Here is a 22,292-nt window from a genome sequence, read left to right on the forward strand (position 1 = left end):
TGTGTATTTAAGCCCTGTGTTTGCCCCTTGTGTTTGCCCGTCTTTGTATTGGTCCATGTTTGTTTGCTTGAGTCTGTTTATAGTTTGTTTGTCGTGTCTGACCCACGATATGTCCGTATTGGCTCATTGACCCTGGACTGTTTCGACCACGACCCTGGATTTGCCCCTAATAAATCTCAGCACATGCGTCCGCCTCCTCGCTCCGTGTTACGCTTTACCGCAGCATATTAATACTGGAACAGTTTAGTGCTGTAAAGCCAAATTCAGTCCAGTCTTACGAGGAGGATACGTAAGTCTTACGTAAGAGGACATGGCTGTAAACGGGTGAGCATTTAAACCTAAGTAACACTTTAACAAAGTGTCTGAATCTTGGTTTATTATACCCAGTGTACGTCGAAGTAACTACTCCCAAAGGTCTGAGACAGGAACCCGGCCCACCAACAGAAACTGTGGAGCCCATATGAGATCAGTGAAGACTGATCATGAGAAAGATATGCTAACAGTGTTGTTTTGTCCGGACTGTAACAGCACATAAACCCAGAGCACATGAAATGTATTACTTCCACCACCGGAACACAACCCTGGATCCTCAGCACTGCAGTGTTAACATGATTTCATACAGTTTTTCTGAATAATTCAATCACTGAAATGTAAACAAAGTATTGGGGGCAGTTGTGGGCTGGAGGTTAGGGAACTGGCCCTGTGACAGGAAGGTTGCCGGCTCAATCCCCAGTGCCCGACAGTCCATGACTGAGGTGTCCTTGAGCAAGACACCTAACCCCCAACTGCTCCCTGGGCGCTGCAGATTAGGCTGCCCACCGCTCTGGGCAAGTGTTCTCACTGCCCCCTAGTGTGTGTTTATTCACTAGTGTGTATGTGGGGTTTCACTTCACGGATGGGTTAAATGCAGAGGTGGAATTTCCCCAGTTGTGGGATTAAAAAAGTATCACTTAACTTGAAGTAATTCTGAGTGTGTTCATGTGAAAGAGCACATTGTAGGGAAACTTAGTGACTCATATGTGATGGTGGGTTGCGGTGATGGTGGGTTGTGATGGTGGGTTGCGGTGCTTACAACAGAAATTTAGCCTTTGTTTTTGTTATACAAAATGACCAGTAAGTCCACATGAGATTTATATATAATGATGCTAATGATGGGACTGTAACGTCCTTACTGCCACACTTTGGGCATTTGGGCATTAATTTCTCCAGACATCTGGTTCTTATCACCACCATTGTGAATCATTCCCCAGAACAGAGCATTCCACTCACATCAAACCAATCCGAATGACTTTGTTCACATCTTAACCATCTTAACCTTAATTATACAGATGTTTTAAGAAGTCTGTGGATTCCTCTTTTAACTAGTTGAGAGAGAGCCTGAGATGATAATAATAAAAATAATAATAATAATAATAATAATAATAATACGATACTTATATAGCACTTTTCAAGAATTCAAAGACACAGCCTTTCAAAATACAAAGACAAACATGAGAACACGAAGCACAGTCACAACATCACAAGCAAAAACATGGTAGGGCTGGTTTAAGATTGAGAACAGATATAAGCAACAGAAAAGAGACAGGTTTTAGGTTTTTAAGATTTTTTAAAAACCTTTAAGATTTATTTATTATATCTATTATAAAGCAGCTCTTTTGGAAGACATACCACCCAAGTTTCACTATATTTGTTGGTGCTTGCTGCGCATGCAGATAATGACACAAGCGTTTCACCTTATAGTTTTACTGCATATTCTGGTCATCATTCAGCAGACTGTTTGAGACTGACGCTATATTGAATAGGCCCTTTGCTTTGTCTTTTCCAGCTAAATACTGCCCTCTTCTGGTAAAGTCAAGGAGATAACACTATCAAAATGGGCATATAATTCACAGCATTGTGTTTTTCCAAAAACATTTAAATTATAAAAAGGAAATACATTGTTTTGTACAACAAAAAATGAGAAATACATGTATGGTCATTTCTACTGGACTATTAAGACATAAACAAATGGATACACACACGCATTAACACAGACGTCAGTGAACGTGTAAAGCCCTGAGGATGCTGATTAGCTCTTGGCCAATCTGAAACTGAAGGTGTCTGTCAGTTAGAAGAAATAGGCCTGCTCGTAGGCTGTGAAGTTTGCTACATAAAGAGGATTATAGTGGTATATGAGCGCTCTGCTCTCTTCCTCAACCTGACTGAAGTGGTGGAAACTTTTCCTTCCTACAGAGAGAGAGAGAGAAAAAGAGAGAGAGGGTCACAGCCAGAGTGGAAAATCTGCTTTTTTTCAGATTGCAGATGCAAAATTCCAAACATACTACAATATAAAGGCTACACTTTACATCCCGAGGTCTGTACATCTGCTCATCCAACATCACTTCTATAATCAAGGGAATTAATAAGGATCATATGAACGTAGAAAGTGTGCGCGTTCATTAGTGAAAGTGCTCTACCGTCAGTTGGTCAAATGTTTAAAAATCGGTTCAATAGGGAGCTTGCTGCAGTAACAGCTTATACTCTTCTGGGAAAGCTTTACACCAGATGTTGGAACATTGCTGTGAGGATTTGACTGCAATCAGCCACAAGAGCATTAGTGAGATCAGGAATGGATTTTGGATGAACAGTTCTGGACACTCCAGGTCAAAAGAGAAAGCAGCTGCTCCACAGCCCAATGCCGGGCATCTTTATACCCATCTAGCCGACGCCTGGCATTGGGCGTGGTCACGTTAGGCTTCAGGGTACCTCGTTCTACCAGTCAATGCTTTTCTATGGAGATTATGCAAACTGTGTGTTGGCAGTGGGTGACCTGAAAATAGCCAGAGTCACTCATTTGAAGGGCTGTCTGAAACTTGTGGACATCTAGAGTGAACCAAAAAATCTAAAGCACATTTACCTTCATTCACAAAAAATTCTGCCAGGAGTGACGCCAAGCGCACGGCGTTCTTGGAATGCGGGAAGCTGTATTGGGGACTCCACTGGAAACGGTTCACTTCTGGATGCCACTGAACACCATAGAAAGGGTATTTCCTGCCTGGAGACCAATCAGAATTAGAGCAAACGTTTCCTTTTGCATTATCAGCAGCTGTGACTGCAAACGCTTTACATAGCACACACCATAGCCATGTGATTACCAGCCATAAAAATGCAACCCAGATGATTAAAGCAATGACGTGACGTAATACCTTCCATGGTTGAGACAAAGACGGCTCCATTCTTTGCTGTATTTATGGACAGGATGGAAAAGAAGCTGGTTAGCTTCTCATTCCCCCTGAAAACCTGAAAGATTCCAAAAAGAGCAAATGTTCATATTTTGTGTTGGACTGCAGAGCAACTGAAACGATAGGAAGGCAGTCTGATGGTGCACGTGCACACCTGCTCCGTCACTCCGTAATGGTGGAAATTCCCAGTCAGCGCTTCCTCTGACAGGGCTTTGAGCAGCTCGGGTGGAAATCCCTCAAACATGCGGCTGGATGAGGCCTCTGTCTCAGATCACAAAGACGTCACACTTGAGGACTTTCACAATGTTTCACAGTACAGCTACATTATACAGTCAGTTACATTTTCTAAGTGAAATAAGTGAACACGTCCTCTACAGAGAACATAACATATTGGAAAATAATAAAAAAAAAAACATATATAGTGCAAAAGTTTTGCCACACTTAAAATTATATGTCTATTTTATTTAAATGCATTAAACTCGGCGAATAAATCGAAACTGCGCTGTAGATTTTGTTGATAAATGCCATATTGTTGTGTGTTCTCTGTACAGGATGTGGTCACTTATTTTCAGTTAGAAAATCAACAAAACATCAAAGAAATCTGGAATGGCTGACAACCTAACCCGTTTTACATATGACTAAAAAATTCTACTTACTGGCTCACGATCTAACATACCAAATCTGGTTGGGTATGAGAAAAGCACTCTAGAAATGACATGTGGTTGTTTGTTTGCTTATTTATTAATTTATCATTCACAAGTGTGACATGCTAAAAAAGTCCTAAGGAGGAATTCCACTGATTTTGCAAAATTACTGAATAATTTAACTGCTGATATGAAACCAAAGCTGTAAATGGTGGTGATGGGAACCGGGGATCACAATGTTTTCAACACAAATATAGCCATTTTATTCACTATCAAAAGCACCAGTGAACTTACATGTGTCTTCTAAACTTTATGTGTAACGTTAATGATGGTTTAGTAGTGTTAAGTTTTTGGGGATTTGGTCTTACAACTGCCATAAACAGATAAAAAAATACAATTCAAACCAAAATCTTCCCAAAACTATGATGAAGTGGTGTCTTTTTCAGTGTATTCATAACCATTTCAAGTAATAACAGTCAGAGGTAGCTTTTAGAGCAGAGTTGCCCAAATGTTTTGTCTTGGGGGGGCCAAAGTGCGATGTCTGTCGTAGGGAAACTCAGTGACTCATATGTCTGTATAGTGATGGTGGGTTGTGATGGTGGGTTGCGGTGCTTACAACACAAATTTAGCTTTTGTTTTTGTTATACAAAATGACCAAGTCCACATGAGTTTTATATATAATGATGCTAATGATGATGATGATAAATAGTGATAAATCTAAAGAAAATAAGATTGATTTTAGGACTATTTTGCCTCAGAATGCCTTGTATGTACCTCTCTGCCCTTAAAGATTCTTAAAAAATATATTTGAAGCTAAAACTTGACCTCAAAACTATCGTATAACAGTGTCTCAGTCCTTTCTTTCTGTAATGTAGCTTTTGGAGATGCTGACCACCAAGATGTTTCGTCTAGGGGGGCGAATGTGCGATGTCTATTGTGGGCTACTGGGCCAAAACAACAACATAGAGAAAGTAGGTAGGTTTCAAACTGACTACATAACATTACACTATATTCTATAACAAAATGCTTAAATGACCATTGAATTTGAGCAGCATTTTGTATAAAAATATATTCTCCCACTGGGTAAGGAGGGTTGCTGTAACTTCCTGGCTGCCACACTTTGGGCAACCCTGTTTTAGAGAGATTAATCTCTCCAGACGTCTGGTTCCTATCACCACCACTGTGAACAATTCTGACTCTAGCTTCTCTATAATGGATCATTTCACATCAGATTATTCACTCTGAATGGCTCTCTTTATATCATAACCGCAAATTATTCAGAAATCAGTGGAATTCCACTTCAAAGCTTCATAACAGTTACACACTGTAAAAAGTCCTCAACTGCTACCATTGGTGAAGTTTGATATCTACCAATGGGGTTTAAGGTTTTATGGTCCAAACAGAGCAGCTACTAAAGCAAAGGTCTTACCTACAATGAGGAGTAATCATTAACAGTAAGTGTTCAGGTTTAGACCAGATCTCTAGAGCAAATGAAGCAGTACCTGATATCAAGTTTAGGTTTTATGGAAGTAAACCTGCTGACAGGTGCTTAGAATTTAAGGGGTTAATACTAAACCTGAGGTGAGGTTTAGGGGCAACGAGACATTCTCTGCAGCAATTTCGCTCAGCAGGTTCTGTTCAGCCACCAGAACAGTGAGGAGCTGGAAGCCCATGCATGTGCCCCATATGGGGAAGTAGTCGCCCACATCATTGGCCTGAAACAGCAGCAAAACAGAACAATGTTAAAAACACTGAAGCAGAACTGAAAGAAGCTGTTAGTGCCTGAGAAAGTAAATAAATAAATTCACCTGTTGGTGTTGTATTTCCCTATTTAAGCTCCATTAAAATGGAATGTGAAATGATTTGATGTGAAATTGGCGCTGAGAGGAACTGTAAAAATGCTTACTGTCTCAAAAAGGTTCCCTTTTCACAAAATGGTTAATACACTTTCTGAGACATTGTTTTATGATAGTTTTGAGGTAAATATGTTTTATTTGACTGAAAACATGTTTAAAAAAACATTATTGGCAGAACGGTTAACGCAGGGCAAACATTACATTTAAAAAACACGTGCGTCCACTGGTGGTTTTGGAAAGTACTGTACATAAAGTGGCTATCTTTGTAGTAAATAGTTTTTCTACAATGCACCAGCTCAAATCAAACCAATATATATTTCACTGAGTGAACTGTGCAAAAAAATGGATTCCACTTTAAATATTCTCGACGGAGGAAGTAAACTATTAATAATGAGCTACAGCCATCAGGTTTTTAAGTAATGCTACAGGTTCTTAAGTAAGAATGCATGTCATTAAGTAAGGCTGCAGGTCCTTACGTAAGGCTGCAGGTTCTTAAGTAAGGCTGTGGGCCTTTAAGTAAGACTACAAGTCCTTATAGGTCCTTAAGTAAGACTATATGTTCTTATGTAAAACACAGGTTCTTAAGTAAGGCTACAGGTTCTTAGATAAGACTAAGGTTTCTTAAGTAAGCCTACATGTTCTTAACTATGGCTACAAGATCTTCAGTAAGGCTACAGGTTCTTAAGTAAGGCTACAGGCTCTTAAGTAAGGGTTCAGGTTCTGAAGTAAGGCTATGGGATCTTAAGTAAGGCTACAGGTTCTTAGGTAAGGCTGCAGGTTCTTAAGTAAGGCTGTGGGCCTTTAAGTAAGGCTACAAGTCCTTATAGGTCCTTAAGTAAGACTATATGTTCTTATGTAAAACACAGGTTCTTAAGTAAGGCTACAGGTTCTTAGATAAGACTAAGGTTTCTTAAGTAAGGCTACATGTTCTTAACTATGGCTACAAGATCTTCAGTAAGGCTACAGGTTCTTAAGTAAGGCTACAGGTTCTTAGGTAAGGGTTCAGGTTCTGAAGTAAGGCTATGGGTTCTTAATGAAGGCTACAGGTTCTTAACTAAGGCTGCAAGTCTTAAGTATGACACAAGTTCTTAAGTAAAGCTACAGCTTCGTAAGTATAGCTACAGTTTCTGAAGCAAGGCTAAGGGGTCTGAAGTAAGGTTATGTGTTCTTAAGCAAGGCTGCATGTTCTTAACTACGGCTACAAGTTATTAAGTAAGGCTACAGGTTCTTAAGTAAGACACAGGTTCGTAAGTATAGCTACAGGTTCTGAAGTAAGGCTATGGGTTCTGACAGTTCTTAAGTAATGGTACAGGTTTTTAATGAAGGTTACATGTTCGAGCTCAGATTCTCACGTAAGACTGTGGGTTCTTGAATAAGTTTACTGTATGTTTTCTCATTATGAGGAAGGTGTTTGAGAGAAGCTTTAGTAATCTCTGCAGTCTTACAGATCTCCAACAAATAAATATACTGTTTATTTACCTTAACCGCTAGTCTGAAGTAAATCTCAGTAGTGTGGGCGAATTCTGAGGTTTCCAGGTTTGAGGCTCCTCCAATCAGAAGAAGCCTATCAGAGGGATATTCACATATACAGTGTTGGACTATAACACTCAATATGTGAAATAATTAAGACACAGGGAGAACGAGCAAACTCCACAGAGAAATGCCCCTGGTCGCCCGGCCGGGGAATTGAACCCAGGCCCTTGTTGCTGTGAGGCCACAGCGCGACCCACAGCACCGCCCTTGTGTTTGTTTGTTTATTTATTTATTTATTCCACAACAAGATGTTAGATTATGAAGGACAAACCAACAGAAATTGAGCTGACCAACTGGTTGAAGTGCGGACAGAATTTCCTTACTTCGGGGAAGAGCGTCAGCTTACCCAGCATATTTCAACATTCCCACCATCAACATCTCCTCTGGGGTTTACCAGCATGTCTTGTGACTTATAGGCTTTTTAATAGAGGATCTTCTTTTGCTGAAGGTGCTCTAAGTTCTTGATTTGTCATTTTAAGCTTTTGTAAACTTTATTGTTTAGGAAAAAATGCAAACCTACCCGTTGATTGATTTGAAGATTCTTTCATGCTCTTCTCTGGTCTGATTCAGCCTGGAATTTAAAAAAAATGTATGATTCCAATGTTGATTGGTGTTTTAGGCAATTTCTTTTCAGTTTAAAACAAACTGTATTTCATAAAGGTGCACCAAACAGGGGCACTTTATCTCTGAGAGAGACCAGATTGGTGACTTCTGTCTCTAGCACATTCCTGGAGAACTAATCAGCCTTACTTAGTTGAAGGGAATGTGTCAGATCAGGAAAAAAACAAAGAGCCAAAGAGAAAAGACTGCAAATATGCGTATTTCAAGCACAAATATATTATATTATATATAAGAAACTGCTTTAAAAGACGTGTTGCAAGTATTTTTAAGCTTCACAAGACTCAAATTCAAACATTATTTATGGAAGCACAGCGTGTCCAGCCCATCACACAAAACTGAGAGCTGGACTTTAAATTCTTCGCAATATTCACAGAAATGTGACGTAATTAAGCGCTGACAAATTGAGCTTACAAGGTCTAACCTTGACCAACCCATCAAACTCACCTCTATCATGAATTCTCACTTCTCAGCGTTGTTTAATATGAAAAATTACACTGTGTTCATAAAGTGCCCTATTTCTGTAATAGGGAGTGACTCTGGATGCAGCTCAGGACCAGGGCTGGGAAGCTATGCTCTAATATATGGACATCCAGAGAGGCCATGAGGCAGTTCTAATTTTCTGGATTGTTATCTTGAGATAATGAGTCATTTATCTTGTTATCTCAAGATAACAACAGCTGTGATCTTGAGACAACAAGTGAATTATTTCGTGATCTCAAAATAAAGTTGTTATATTGTGATAGCAAGATAATCATCTTGTGGTGTCAAAATAGCAAAGTTGTTATATATCATGAAATCACAGTTGTCTTGAAATCACAATTTAAATATCTTGTGATCTCAAGATAACAATGTTGCTATAAAAATGAATAAATGATCTTAACTTAAGATAACAACAGCTGTGATCGTGAGAAAACAAGGGAATTATTATGTGATCTCAATATAACAAAGTTATTATATTGTGATAGCAAGATAATTATCTTGTGGTGTCAAAATAGCAAAGTTGTTATATATCATGAAATCACAGTTGTCTTGAAATCACAAGTTAAACATCTTGTGATCTCAAGATAACAAAGTTGCTATGAAAATGGGTTATTTATCTTGCTAGCTTAAGATGGCAACAGCTGTTATCTTGAGAAAACAAGTTAATTATCATGCGATCTCATTATCATGTGATAACAAAATTGTTATGTTGAGAAAGCAAGTTAACTATCTTGTGATCTCAAAATAACAAAATTGTTATCTTTAAATTAAAAGCTAAATATCTTGTGATCTCAAGTTAACGATCCAAAAAGTTACAGCAACAGCTTATGGCCTCTCTGGGCGTCTGTACTAATACACTATGCCTGTTCTTTACCTGGTGAGACCGGTCAGGCGTTTTGTTGAACAGAGAAATTCATGCTCTGCAGGAATTCCCTGAACTACAATATGGGCGGAAGCACGAGCAGACTTACCTAATCGGAATCACCCGGGCGCCGCCTGACTCAATGTACTTTACGTAAGATGAAGGGATGTAGGCTCCTCCATACGGCTTCATTTCAGGGTCTGTGACCTCCTGAGTCAAAATACCTACAAAAGCATTTGCTGTCACTGAAGGCTTGAGGCTCTCTGCTCTGACAGAAACAGACCACCGTGTTTCAGGCAGATAAGCACAGGTGAATATTATCGAGCTACATTTACTCAGAAGTCCAGAGAGGCCATGAGGAAGTTACAGTTTTCTGGATTGTAATCCTAATAGTCTTTTTATGTAAAGATAACAAAGTTGTGATTTAGAAACAATGAGTTAGTTATCTTGTTATCTCAAAATAACAATCCAGAAAATTATAGGAACAGCTCATGGCCTCTCCGGACTTCCGTACAGCTCCATACACTTCCGTACAGCTCCATACACTTCCGTACAGCTCCATACACTTCCGTACAGCTCCATACACTTCTGTTAAATCTGTTTTCTTGAAGGATTTGTACCTTCTGCGTTTGGTCAAATGACGATGCCTTTACATCTATTCAATAACACTTGTGAAGAAACAGAATCAGCTGTATTTTAGTCATTCATAATAAGTTCCCAAATATTTTGCTCTGTTGGTTCTTCATCTGGACTAACGTTAAAGGGGAATTCCACTGTTTATTTTTGCGTAATTCCATTGTTGCTATGTCACTAAACTCATCTAAAGAGGCTTTACGCAAAGTGGTTCACTGTAGAGAAAGTTACAGACTCTGATTTCTTTACAGTGGTGCTGACAGGAACCACGTTACCATGGCTACAACAAAAATATAGACACATTATTTACCATCCAAAACTTACATGAACCTAAACATGTCACCTGAGTTTTTATATGTAATGTTAATGAAAAAATGGGGGAAATCTGAAAAAAACAACTTTTCTTTAAGGGCTATTTGGCCTTTCAACACCCTGAATGTCCCCCTCTGCCATGAATGAATGGAAAGAAATGGATTAACAAGACATTCCAGGCCAAACAATTATCACAAAACCACACGTCTCAGGCCTCAGGCGCTGCATCCATAACCATTTAGTGTATGAACTCTCAGTCCCACTTCATATTAAGCGTCTCTAATAACTGCGTAGTTATATATGTATATTTTGCCTCTTGTAGTTACACAAGCATATCTTTTTGATACATGAGATCAGTTTTTTTACATATTACGTTTGTTTTACATTATTACTGTGAAATAACTGTGTTGTAACAAGGTAACTAATCACATCACATGAATTGCCATTCTATAATTAACACTCTGTAATTGCACTGTACCTTTATAGTTTCAAGTTTATTTGTCATTTGCATAACATGTCAAGACATTTATGTATTTAAATGCTTGTGGTGAGGCTCAGGTAATATCACTCTACAGAAAATAAGTAATATATATATATGTGTGTGTGTGTGTATATATATATATATATATATATATATGTGTGTGTGTGTGTGTGTGTGTATATATGTGTGTGTGTGTGTATATATATATATATATATATATGTGTGTGTGTGTATATATATATATATATATATATATATATATATATATATATATTCATATATATATATATATATATATATATATATATATATATATATATATATGCAAAATATAGTGAAATATATATAAAATATAGAGACAATATACACAGGACATAGAGACAGTATACACTTTAAAGTGACTTGAGTGACTGTTGCTCTTTAAAGTGGCTCAGTGTTAAGGTGTTATTGTCCATAGCAGAGATGATGTGATATAATAATAACAATACTGACAGAGTGACTGAGTGAAATGGTAGTTGGGGACGGACCCACAGCTTCACAGCTCATAACAACTGAAGTTGCTACACATGTGTAATTACATAAGATGTACTGCTGTAATCCATCTGTAACAATCACTAAGACATGAGTAGTCCCACTGTTGCTGTATGCATTGTTCACATATAACTACACAGTTATTAAGGACACTTAATATAAAGTGGGACCGAACTCTCTGTGAAGGAGCTTTTAGAGGCGGACGTCCGGTTCCCTTCACTACCACTGTGAACGATTATCAACTCTTAAATTACTCCAGAACAGGGCATTTCACACCAAACCGCTCTGAATGACTTTATTTACACCGTAACCATTTCATTACGCAGAAATGTTGAAAAACTGGTGGAGTTGCCCTTTAATGTTGACTTGCATGCTCAGCTGTTGCTGCATTCAGCAGGACTTCGAACCATGAAAACAGATTTGCGCTTTTTCCATAGAAACTGATGTTCCCGTCTTCACGGAATTAGTCTGCACCAGATACCTCTCTTGCTGTGAGGATGGAGAAGCGCCAGGAGAATTTAACGCATTTTGCGTAATTTACGAACCGTTTTCGAAACGTAGCGTGCGCCGCCGTTTTCCCACCCGTATTCAATAGACCCCGCCTCCTGCGCTGGGATTGGCTCGGAGTTCATAACCAACAGCAATCCAGCCAATCAGCCAGTCCAAATACTCTAACGTCACAGCCTCGGCCCAGCGTAGTGCTTCAGATTATGGCGCATCACGTTCGCCGGGGATGTGATAAAAAAAACAACAGTATTGCATAAAAAGTGCAATTTATTTCTCAAACATAAATATATATTTTGGCGGTCTGATTCCAGTGATACTGTAGAAAAAAATTATTATAAAGTGTAAAATGTAAAAATCTGATCCACACAGAAATAAAATGATTTTAAAAATCATAACAATTTGTGCAGAGCTGCGAGCAGATCTAAAGGTATTCTCCAAAAAACAAATAGAATAACCATAAATGCATAAATAAATAAACATCTCTTTTTTATGGAAGCACAAATAATAAATAAACACAAAATAAGTAGACTTATAATTAAAAAACCGAATCAATGTATGCGTTATTAGTATTTCAATAAAATTAAAACAATCTCCGGTTTCCGGCTATTGTGCGGACCAATAGCCAATCCCAAAGCGCGCAGGAGGCGTGGCTTGTCTGAAGACAGGTGGGAAACAAAAGGACGCCAAGCGAAGAGACCGACGAGGTACGTACCGATTATGGGTCTGTCGTTCAGCGGCTCGTCCGGAAGGAGACCCAGAGGACGAGGGCTGCACAGCGGGAGGGCGCAGGCGAAGAGCACGGCGCGCAGGCAGAGCATTTCGGCGGTGAGAGACAGTGAAGGCGCTGAAGACGCGAGAAGATTAAACCGGTCTGACATGTGATCCGAGTCGCGGCCTATCAGTTAAAGCGTGAGAGCGGGCGGAGCTCGGACTTTCAGAGGGAAGCGAAACTTGCTCCACACGCCTCCACACGCTGGCTGAGTCACGATAAACGTGCGAGTTTTCTCAGAATCTGTGTCAGCAGAGGCTTTGAGGAACACAGAAATATTGGCAAACATTTTGTTCCCATCCCATAAAACGTTAGTTCTCTCTCTCTCTATCTCCCCCCCTCCCTCTCTTCCCCCCCCCCCCCCCCCCCTCTCTTCCCCCCCCCCCCCCCTCTCTCTCTCTCTCTCTCTCTCTCTCTCCCCCTCTCTCTCTCTCTCTCCCCTCCCTCCCTCCCTCTCTCTCAGTCTATCTCTCTCTCTCTCCCCCCTCCCCCTTTCTCTCTCGCTCTCTCTCTCTCCTTGCCCCCCCCTCTCTCTCTCTCAGTCCATCTCTCTCTCTGTCTATCTCTCTCCCTCCCTCTCTCTCTCGCTCTTTTTTCTCTCTCTCTAATTCACTCCCTCCCTCTCTCTCTCTCTCTCTCTCTCTGTCTATCTCTCTCCCTCCCTCTCTCTCTCTGTCTCTCTCTCTCTCTCTCTCTCTCTCTCTCTCTCTCTCTCTCTCTCTCTCTCTAACTCATGGGGAGCAGCTGAATGTCCACCAGCCTCAAACTATTAACCTTTTTTTTCATGCTGAGAGTATTTGGTCCCCACAAAGCACTAAATACACATACATATAAAACAACCCCAAAACCCAATAGCGTTCTTAAAGGTTCCTTTACACATTTCCCTGTGTTTTTCACATGAAAACAGTCACAACCAAAACATTTTCACAAGAACATTTAACAACTTTCTTATATATGTAAATGATCTCTGTTCTGATTTGCTTCTCTATTTTGTGCCTTATTGAAAAAAGCAGCAGCTTATATCTTTAGTGAGTGGGCGGAGCTAAACTGCTATGGGCGGAATAGATGGATGTGTGTGAATACCTTGGATTTTGTGACGTCACAAAATCCAATTTAGTGTGGGTTGGTTTTGCAGCCCCGTATCAGTCTTTGGACTGTATGAACTTCAGAGTGAGCAGCGCAGTCTTGAGACTTTAACCATGACTTTACACGCGCTCAGTAATCCGATCATAATCGGATTTCTGGAGTTATCTGATTATTCAAATGGGTGTGTAAACAGCCTACTCTGATTTCTTAGATCGGAGTAAGGTTAAGCATTCAAATGAAGAAATCTGATAAAGAGAGCTGGATTTTAGCTCAGTAATCAGATTCTTGGTGCACGTAAACTCTTACTCTGATTTCTTTCAGGTTTTTCTAAGTCTGCGCATGCGCAAAAACAGACTGCCGTACCAGAAATAAGCGAGCAGGAAAAACACTTATGGGGCGACGCTGAAAGTGACTACATGCTTGACACGATGAAGGATTTAATATAAATTTTTATATGATTTAATATTTGTTGGAACAAAACCTCATATCTCCAAAATGGAAACTTTACAGGAAAAAGAAAAAAGCATACGGTAGTTTTAATGTAAGTCAATGGAACCAGACGTCTTTCCAAGTCATTTTGGGAGGTTTCTTTTGGTCCATTCATCATGAAATTTACACAAAATGTAAAGGGCAACAGGTCCTTTGAAATTATGTCAAAAGCTGAAAAATTGAGATACGAAGTTTTTCTATTGACAGCAGCGATACGCTCATATTTTCAGGTAAAGAGGCGACAGGTTTGAGTTTTACATTATATTTATGCTGCGTCTTATTCTATGAGTTTATTGGATGGTTGCAAAGCAGAAATTTGACTATTACCCCATTATCTGATTATTGTTTCCTCATTATCTAATAATCTAAGTGAATGTAAATGCATTGATCAGATTTCTGACAAAATCAGATTTTCTGCAGTTATTGGATTATAAAGTTCATGTAAATGCACTCAGTGTTTACTTATTACATCAAACTCCTCTATTTGAATAATAAAAGATCTTTCAAATACATAATAGTACCTTTATGTGGGGGTACATTGTCTACATGGAAAGTCAGTATGCCCCCCCCCCCACCCCCCCTGTTTTTACATGAAAACAGTCATAACTGAAAGACATCTGTTTTATCTCAAAACTCATTCTTAGAAATCAGGCAGTGTATTCGTAAATATTTTGTGTATCAATTTTCTGTGTGAAATATTCAGACATCTGGTTCCTGATAGCAACACTGTGAACAGCTCCTCGCATTTTACTCGAAAACACTCTCAATGACTTTGTTTACATCTTGAAGATTGAATCATGTAGACATGTAGTGATATCAGTGGAATTCCCCTTTAACGTCTATTGTAAATCAAGATAAATCTACATCACTTTGGACCATTTCTATCGGTCTGTTTATTGAGGAATCGTACCTGGTTGGAATATTAAAGCGGTAGTATGTATATAAAGTGTAATATTATAGCATTATATATGATCTATTATAGTCTTAAATCCAAGTCTACTGCATCTAATGTAAGATTGTAAAAAATGGAAAAATGTCCGAGTCCAAAAGGAGTTTTGCCAGTTTATTGGATGAAACCGCTGGACAAAACAATTTTATGATAATAAAGGAAAAATATGAAAAATAGAAATCAGGACAAAATTCGTGCTAAAGTTGAAAAAGTTTAACAAAGGTGAAAGAGAATAAATGAAATTGGCTTGAGAGCCATTAAAGTGCCCATCACCCCAGAGTGTGCACTCCGCCGCACCCCTTCTCCCCTCTAGGCCAAAACAGGGAGTTCAGCCTTATGTCTCAAGTCTCAACTCTCCGTCCTCCCGAACTCTCCCCCTCCTATGTTTTCACCATAGGAATTTATAACACCGGCATATCCGAAGTGGCCTCTTGGCCCAATCAGCGTTCGCCACAAGACAAGCGCTCATTGAGCGACACTGACTGCACACTCCAAGCTTTACTCCCTTTAGAAAACATACATACACATAAGAATACATTGTAATGCATACAGATGAACCCTTGACCGTCAACCCTTGACCAGGAGCTCATGCTCTTCATACTACCTAAAACTAAAGATGAAATGTGGTCAATTGAAGTAAAAGGTGTACCTATGTATGGGAGTATGTATGTGTGTGATGTGCAGACTTCGTGGAGGCTAACATGAACGTGACATTCTCCCATTCCCTTGATAGAGCGACCATGGTCATCTTTTGGCCTAGATTACTTTGGCCATAGACACCATAAAGATAAATTCAGGGCACACAAAACATTTAATCTAACTACCACTTTTTAAAGTAACGGGCACACTAAGATTCACGCATATATGAACTTTAATAACGCTCCTGTAATGATTATATTTCTGATTCTGTACTACCATTGAAGAACATATAGCTGGATGGGCAAGATCCCCAGATCTCTTACACTAAAGTAAATAGAAACTACATTAAAAGTTTTCATCTATATCAAATGCTATTCAGTGTTATCTTGAGGTCAGTTCTTCGGTCCTTTGTGTCCATCACACTCTATAACAATATGTAGTTCTGTGTTGTATTGTGTTCATTGTGGTGCTTGTTCTGGTTGCTGCAGGTTGGTGGCTCTTGCAGTGGGCGTCTGTATCCGGCTGTGGCTGAACGCGTACAGGAAAGGGTTGAGGCAGGCGTTTAGGAAAGTGAGTGCCATCAGCAAATCCCAGCTGGCTTCACAAACATCCCTCAGTTCCTCCAACTCCACTAACAAGCTAATCAGTGACAGCATGTTGAACACATGCAATGGGGTCCAGAAGATAAAGAAGGACACCACGATGCTGGTGATCAGCTTGGTCATCCTCCCATTGGAGCTCCACTGAGTGGCTTGCCTCACTCTCCTCTGCAAGCAGACATACAGTGATGCCAGAATGCAGAACGGAACCACAAATCCCAGAATGCTCTGCCCCAGAAGAACAGCAGCTTCCACTGTTGGGCTGCGATAGTCCACTTCGCATTGTGCTGAATTTCCACCACTGACTCTTCTCAGGGAAAGGGAAGGGGAGGCGATGCAGCTGCCCAGCGTCCAAATGGTCAGCATCAGGCCTCTGCGGCCTGCTAGCCCAAGCCTGGCCCAGCGCTGAGGGTACAGCACCTGCAGCAGATGTATAGTCTTAAGTAAGAAGTACTATAGACCCATAGCCTGCACAGTTTCACGTGTTCCTTACAGCTGCTCATGAAGGGTTTCATAATGAGCTGGAGTGGGGGGCTTGGTGCAGGAAGTACTTGAAACTGTGCTGGGCTGAAGGCCTACATGATAGGCAGGTATATATAACGTATTCAGTAGAAACTGGCCAGGGTTTGCACATGCACATTGACAAATATACACTAAATGTCCAAAAGTATGTGGACATGTGACCATCACACCTATATGACCTTGTTGGACCTTCTATTACAAAACGATGGACATTAGTATAGAATTGACCAACTCTTTGTGGCTATAACAGTGTCCACTCTCCTGGGAAGGCTTTCCACCAGATTATGTAGTGGGACTGTGGCAATTTGTGCCATTCAGTCAAAATTTGTGAGGCTCCACGTTCTGTGACAGTGCCACATTTAAAGCCAATGAGAGTGACCTGTTGTACGTTCTGCGTTTGTCTGCGTTTTTGTCTGTGTTTGTTCATGGGTATGTGCTTGGGTTTACACTCCTGTTAGCAAAAGGTGTGGCTGAAACACCTGAACTTAATAATTAGGATGAGTGTCCACATACTTTTGGCCATATAGTGTATGCAATGTAGCTGTTACTACCACTGTTTGCAACATAGGTGTGAAGCCTGTCACTATGGACAGTAATGTCATGTGTGCATTGCATCTCACGTTTTTCCAGTTTAGTGATTGCACTGCAAAAAATTGTATGTTGGCAAGTGAAATGATCTTAAATCTAGATGATGTGTCTAATATTTCCCATTTTGTGCTGATTGTCTAGCTTATTTTTATAGATTTCTAAAAAATAAACATGTCAAGCAATAAGATAAACGATCTTAAATTAAGTTTAGAACAATCACAACAGGAGACATATTAAATTTACTGACTATATTTTAAGATTATTTTATGCTTTTTGTCCATTTTATCAGCTCCACTTACTGTATAGGTGCATTTGGTAGTTCTACAGTTACAGACTGTAGTCCATCTGTTTCTCTGATACGTTAGCCCCCTTTTACCCTGTTCTTCAGTGGTCAGGACCCCCATTGACCCTCACAGACCAAGTACTATTTGGGATCATTCTCAGCACTACAGTAACACTTAGTGTGTGTTGTGCTGGTCTGAGTGGATCAGACACAGCAGTGCTGCTGGAGTTTTAATACATCAGTGTCACTGCTGGACTGAGAATAGTCCACCAACCAAACATATCAAGCCAACAGTGTCCTGTGACCACTGATGAAGGACTAGAGGATGACCAACACGAACTGTGCATCAGCAGATGAGCTGTCGTCTCTGACTTTACATCTACAAGGTGGACAGACAAGGTAAGAGTGTGTAATAGAGTGGACAGTAAGTGGGCTCAATGTAGTCAAACTATATCCATGTACTTCAACTTGTAATACAGGGGTGTCCAGTCTGCAGATTTTCAATCTAAACAATCAGGAGTTCACGTGATTCCACTTATTTCATCAGTCTGGGAGCCACACTGGTCAGATAAGATTGGACACCCCACCTGTACTACAGCACTGACCTGCATGTAGCGCTGCATGCTCAGCAAAGTCATGGTTAGCACGCTGGTGTTCATGCTCCAGTGCAGCAGGAAGAAAAGAAATTTGCAGGACACGGATCCCAAAAGCCAGTCTCTCTGGAGGTTGTAGACACAAAAGGGCAGCAGGAGCAGGGACACCAAGTCCCACACGGCCAGACTGAGAATGAGGGTCAGGGAGAAACTCTCTCTCTGAGTATTCATCCGCCGCCTTAGGACTGCAATCACTGCCACGTTGCCAGGGATGCCCACCATGCAGCAGAAGCTCATTACCACGGTGGGGGCCACTCGGCCCAAGTGCCAGGGGCTGGATGCGTCCATTATTGGGATGCACACCTGTGCCTTACTAGGGAGCGTGTGAAGAGACCTGTAACATGATTGGTGTGAAGCAATACAAAGAGGCAACTGTGTTCAGGGTCTGCTCTGAATTTGAATTTATTGCATATGACTATGTCAATTATACAGCCATGCAGCTCCATTGGCACAAGAGTCCATTGCTCTATGAGAACCGAGCACAGGGGAAATAAACAGCACGTGGCTTTAAGCAAATAAATGACATAAGAAAGCTTGAAGTAATACGACAAACAGCCCTGCAGTGATGTTCATCTGGGTTCTGGCAGATTATTCACACTAGCTGATCACATGGTAGACTCGGCTAATCTTATGGAATAATATCTAAGACCAAACCTGTTTAAATGTATTATTGCACGGCTCACTATATATCGCATGGTCCTTTCTACGTTCTACTGATGGAGCCACACTTTCAGATTCCATAAAGGGGAAAAGCATTTGGCATTCCAGCCAAAAGCTACTGTGTAATATGCTTGAATGGAGTGCCGTCAAATGCTGGCAGTTTGGTTTACTTTACAGTTCACTTTACAGTTTGGTTACTTTACAGTGGATGTCTGCTCGTATGACAGCATTGCTACTTAAATGAAATACTGACTCAAGTAAAAGGAAAAGCATTTAATATATTATTTGTCATGTTATTTACTGTTCTGTTGCGCAGCATTGCGTCTCTCAGCCTCATTGGTGTTATTTTAGCTTTCAGTGTTCTCTCGCTGCAATACCCAGCATGCATTACACAAATCCGTCATACAACCGCTGAAAATCCCCCCAGTGAGCTAAACATATAATAGGATATGCACTGATGTGATAAATTATATTTGGTTTCTTAACAAAAGTCCCAGCTATCTATCTATATTCCTTGTGCCTCAGCCAGCTTAGGGGGAAAAAAACATTTCAGAGAGCCTGTTTTCAAGTCTCTGCCCAAAGAGCTTGTAGTTTTCTAGATTACCACTTTCTAGATTCATGATTAGAAGAGAGTTTTTCTAGTCTTTAATCTGGATGATCTCACTCTTGAGACTGTTGTGTCACCACTGTAGGGGGTGGAAAGGCATGTTTACAACAAACAGTTACAATTTTTGCCTTTGCCTGAATGGAATACTGCCATCTGCTGGCAGTTTGGTGCCAAATACAGCAAAAAAAAAAAAAGTTTCCCAAAATTACTTGGAAAAATGTCTGGTTCCATTGACTTACATTAAAAGTAAACTTGTTTTATTCCTTCTCCTGTAAAGTATCAAAAATGTAAATAAAAAACAAAATGCAATGACATGTAAATTGTTTAAACACTGTATTTCAATAAAAATAGTACAAAGACAACACATCAAATGTTCAAACTGAGAAATGTTATCGTTTTTGAAGAATGCCCATTTTGAATTTGATGCCAACAACACATTCCAAAGACAAAGGTTTGGGGCAACAAAAGACTGGATAAAGTTCTGTAATGCTAAAAAACACCTGGTGGTTGATTGGCGACAGGTCAGTAACATGATTGGGTATAAAATGAGCATCTCAGAGAGTCAGAAGTAAAAATGAGGAGGGGTTCACCACTCTGTGAAAGACTGCACCAGCAAATAGGGCAACAATTCAAGAATAAAGTCAATCAACATAAAGAAGTTCTGCTTTCATCATCTGCATAATATCATTAAAACATTCAGAGTATCTGGAGAAATCTCTGTATGCAAAGGACTAGCCTAAAAACAGTATTTGCTGGTCGTGATCTTCGGGTCCTCTGGCAGCACTGCATTGTAAACAAACATGATTCTGTAGTAGAAATCACTGCATGGGCTCAGAAACACTTCTGAAAACCACTGCCTGTGAAAGCGGTTCGTTGCTGCATCAACAAATGCAGGTTAGAACTGAAACGCAAAGAAGAAGCCAGATATAAACACGATCCAGAAACACTGCCACCTTCTCTGGGCCTGAGATCATTTAAAATGGAAGTGGAAAAGTGTCCTGTGCTCCCACAAATCAACATTTGAACTTCTTTTTGGAAATCATGGACACTGTGTCCTCCAGCTTGTTATGAGTGGACCAAAAGCCAGTTTTCATGATGGTATGGGGGGGCATTAGTGCACATGGCATGGGTGACATGGACATCCGTGAAGGCACCATTAATGGTGAACAATATATACATTATGTTGCCATCTAGACGACGTCTTTTTCAGGGAAAGCTTTACTTATTTTGCCAAACCACATTCTGCATATATTTCAACGGCATTGCTCCATATTAAAAGAGCCCAGGTGCTAAACTGGTCCAGACCTGTCACCACTGAAAAGGTTTGGCGCATTATAAAATGAGAAATACAACAAATGAGCCCTCAAACAGCATCTGAAATCTTATATCAAGAAAGAATGGGAAAACATTTCACTTTCAAAACTACAGCAGTGTAGTTCCCAAGCACTCACAGAGTGTTGTTATAAGAAGACGTGATGAAACACAGCGGTAAACATGTCCCCCGTCCCAACTGTTTTGAAACATGTTGCTGGCATCAAATTCAAAATGGGCATATATTAGTTTTATCATTTGATTTGTTGTCTGTTTTCAATGAAATACAGGGTTTAAATGATTTGCATGTCGTTTTTATGTCAATTTTGCCCAGCATCCCAACCTTTATGGAAATGGGAATCGTATATATGTCGATAACTGATAATGGTCAAATAGTCGTACGTCAGAGTCAAATGTTTGGTCAGAATGGTCTTAGGCAGCTTGTTTGCCATTATTTTGTCTAACAACTTTCTGTGACGGCGCTTTTACGGGCATTCGGCTGCCTCCTTAAGACGTTTGGTTCCTATCACCAACACTGTGAACAATTCTGACTCTGTGTGTTTCTCTAGAAAGCAGCATCTCACGCCAAACCCGCTCTTAATGACTCTCAACGATTAGAAAGCGGTCGTTTTCTTCGGAAAATATGCTCCCCTTTAATTTGTCCACCGGCTTTCTCCTACATCTCCCAGAAGGCACCGCGGTGACGTCACCCTCGGGCTGCTGTGATTGGCTGAGGGGGCGTCGAGAGGGCGAGATGCCACCACGGTTCATGTCTGAGGGGTCTTCACGCGCGTGGGTTGCGGAGCTGTGACGTCTCAGAAGTTGAGGCTCGTGAGACGCTGCGGCGAGCGCGCGGCTTTGAGGCTCTTGTCGAGGCATGAGTTGTAGTTTGTCGAGCGCACGACTTTGCGTGACGTGAGGCGAGAGGCATGGTGGACAGAGCGAGCGGAGTTGACTTCTCTGAGAGAAATGATGGGACAGCAGCCAACGGTATGAGGGGTGTTTATGTTGTGTGTGCGGTGGTGTCGGTCCAGCGTGGTTTTACTGGTTCGCACGCGTTTTTTAAGAGGTGCGTCGTGTGTCTGTGTCGTTTGCTGACGCTAAACAGCTACACCGGCTTTCTCCATTCACTCTGCGAGACCCCGCCGCTGTGAAGCGCGTCGTCGTGCCCCGGTGCCCCGGTGTTTTCCCCGAGGGCTGTGCTCCTGGGGGCGAGTGGAGGAGGGGGTGTGTGTGTGAGGGGCGACAGATGCTTTTGGCCGGAGAGGAGTCAACAACAGGAAAGTTTTTATTTGGACAGGGGTCACTGGTCCGAAAGGCCTCGTAAACTGTGAACTTTTGAACTTGAGCAGAGCCGCCAACCCCCACCTAACACACTGGTCAGGACCGAGTGACCTAAACACTTGATTACCTTATACAGTCATGCCACTCCCCACCTGTGGGGATGTGAATTAAA

General features: G+C 40.7%; 1 protein-coding gene across 1 annotated transcript; it reads right to left on the minus strand.

Moving 5' to 3' along the window:
• Positions 1-1,582: 1,582 nt before the first annotated feature.
• On the minus strand, positions 1,583-12,669 carry LOC108440678 (gamma-glutamyl hydrolase). Its single transcript, XM_017719688.2, has 9 exons — positions 12,394-12,669; positions 9,327-9,441; positions 7,775-7,825; positions 7,201-7,285; positions 5,442-5,580; positions 3,376-3,482; positions 3,186-3,279; positions 2,897-3,034; positions 1,583-2,226 (listed from the first exon to the last, which is right to left on the minus strand). The coding sequence occupies exons 1-9, from the start codon at positions 12,557-12,559 to the stop codon at positions 2,108-2,110; spliced, it is 1,014 nt and encodes a 337-aa protein (XP_017575177.1). The 5' UTR covers positions 12,560-12,669; the 3' UTR covers positions 1,583-2,107.
• Positions 12,670-22,292: the final 9,623 nt, after the last annotated feature.

This window comes from Pygocentrus nattereri, chromosome 29, assembly GCF_015220715.1.
Source record: "Pygocentrus nattereri isolate fPygNat1 chromosome 29, fPygNat1.pri, whole genome shotgun sequence".
NCBI classification, from domain to species: Eukaryota; Metazoa; Chordata; class Actinopteri; order Characiformes; family Serrasalmidae; genus Pygocentrus; species Pygocentrus nattereri.

Coding starts and splice junctions, on each gene's coding strand:
- LOC108440678 (XM_017719688.2), bottom strand. CDS start 12,559: ATGTCAGACCGGTTTAATCTTCTCGCGTCTTCAGCGCCTTCACTGTCT. Junction 9,442..12,393: donor GAACGACAGACCCATAATCG/GTACGTACCTCG, acceptor ATGCTTTTGTAG/GTATTTTGACTCAGGAGGTC. Junction 7,286..7,774: donor ATCTTCAAATCAATCAACGG/GTAGGTTTGCAT, acceptor TCCCTCTGATAG/GCTTCTTCTGATTGGAGGAG.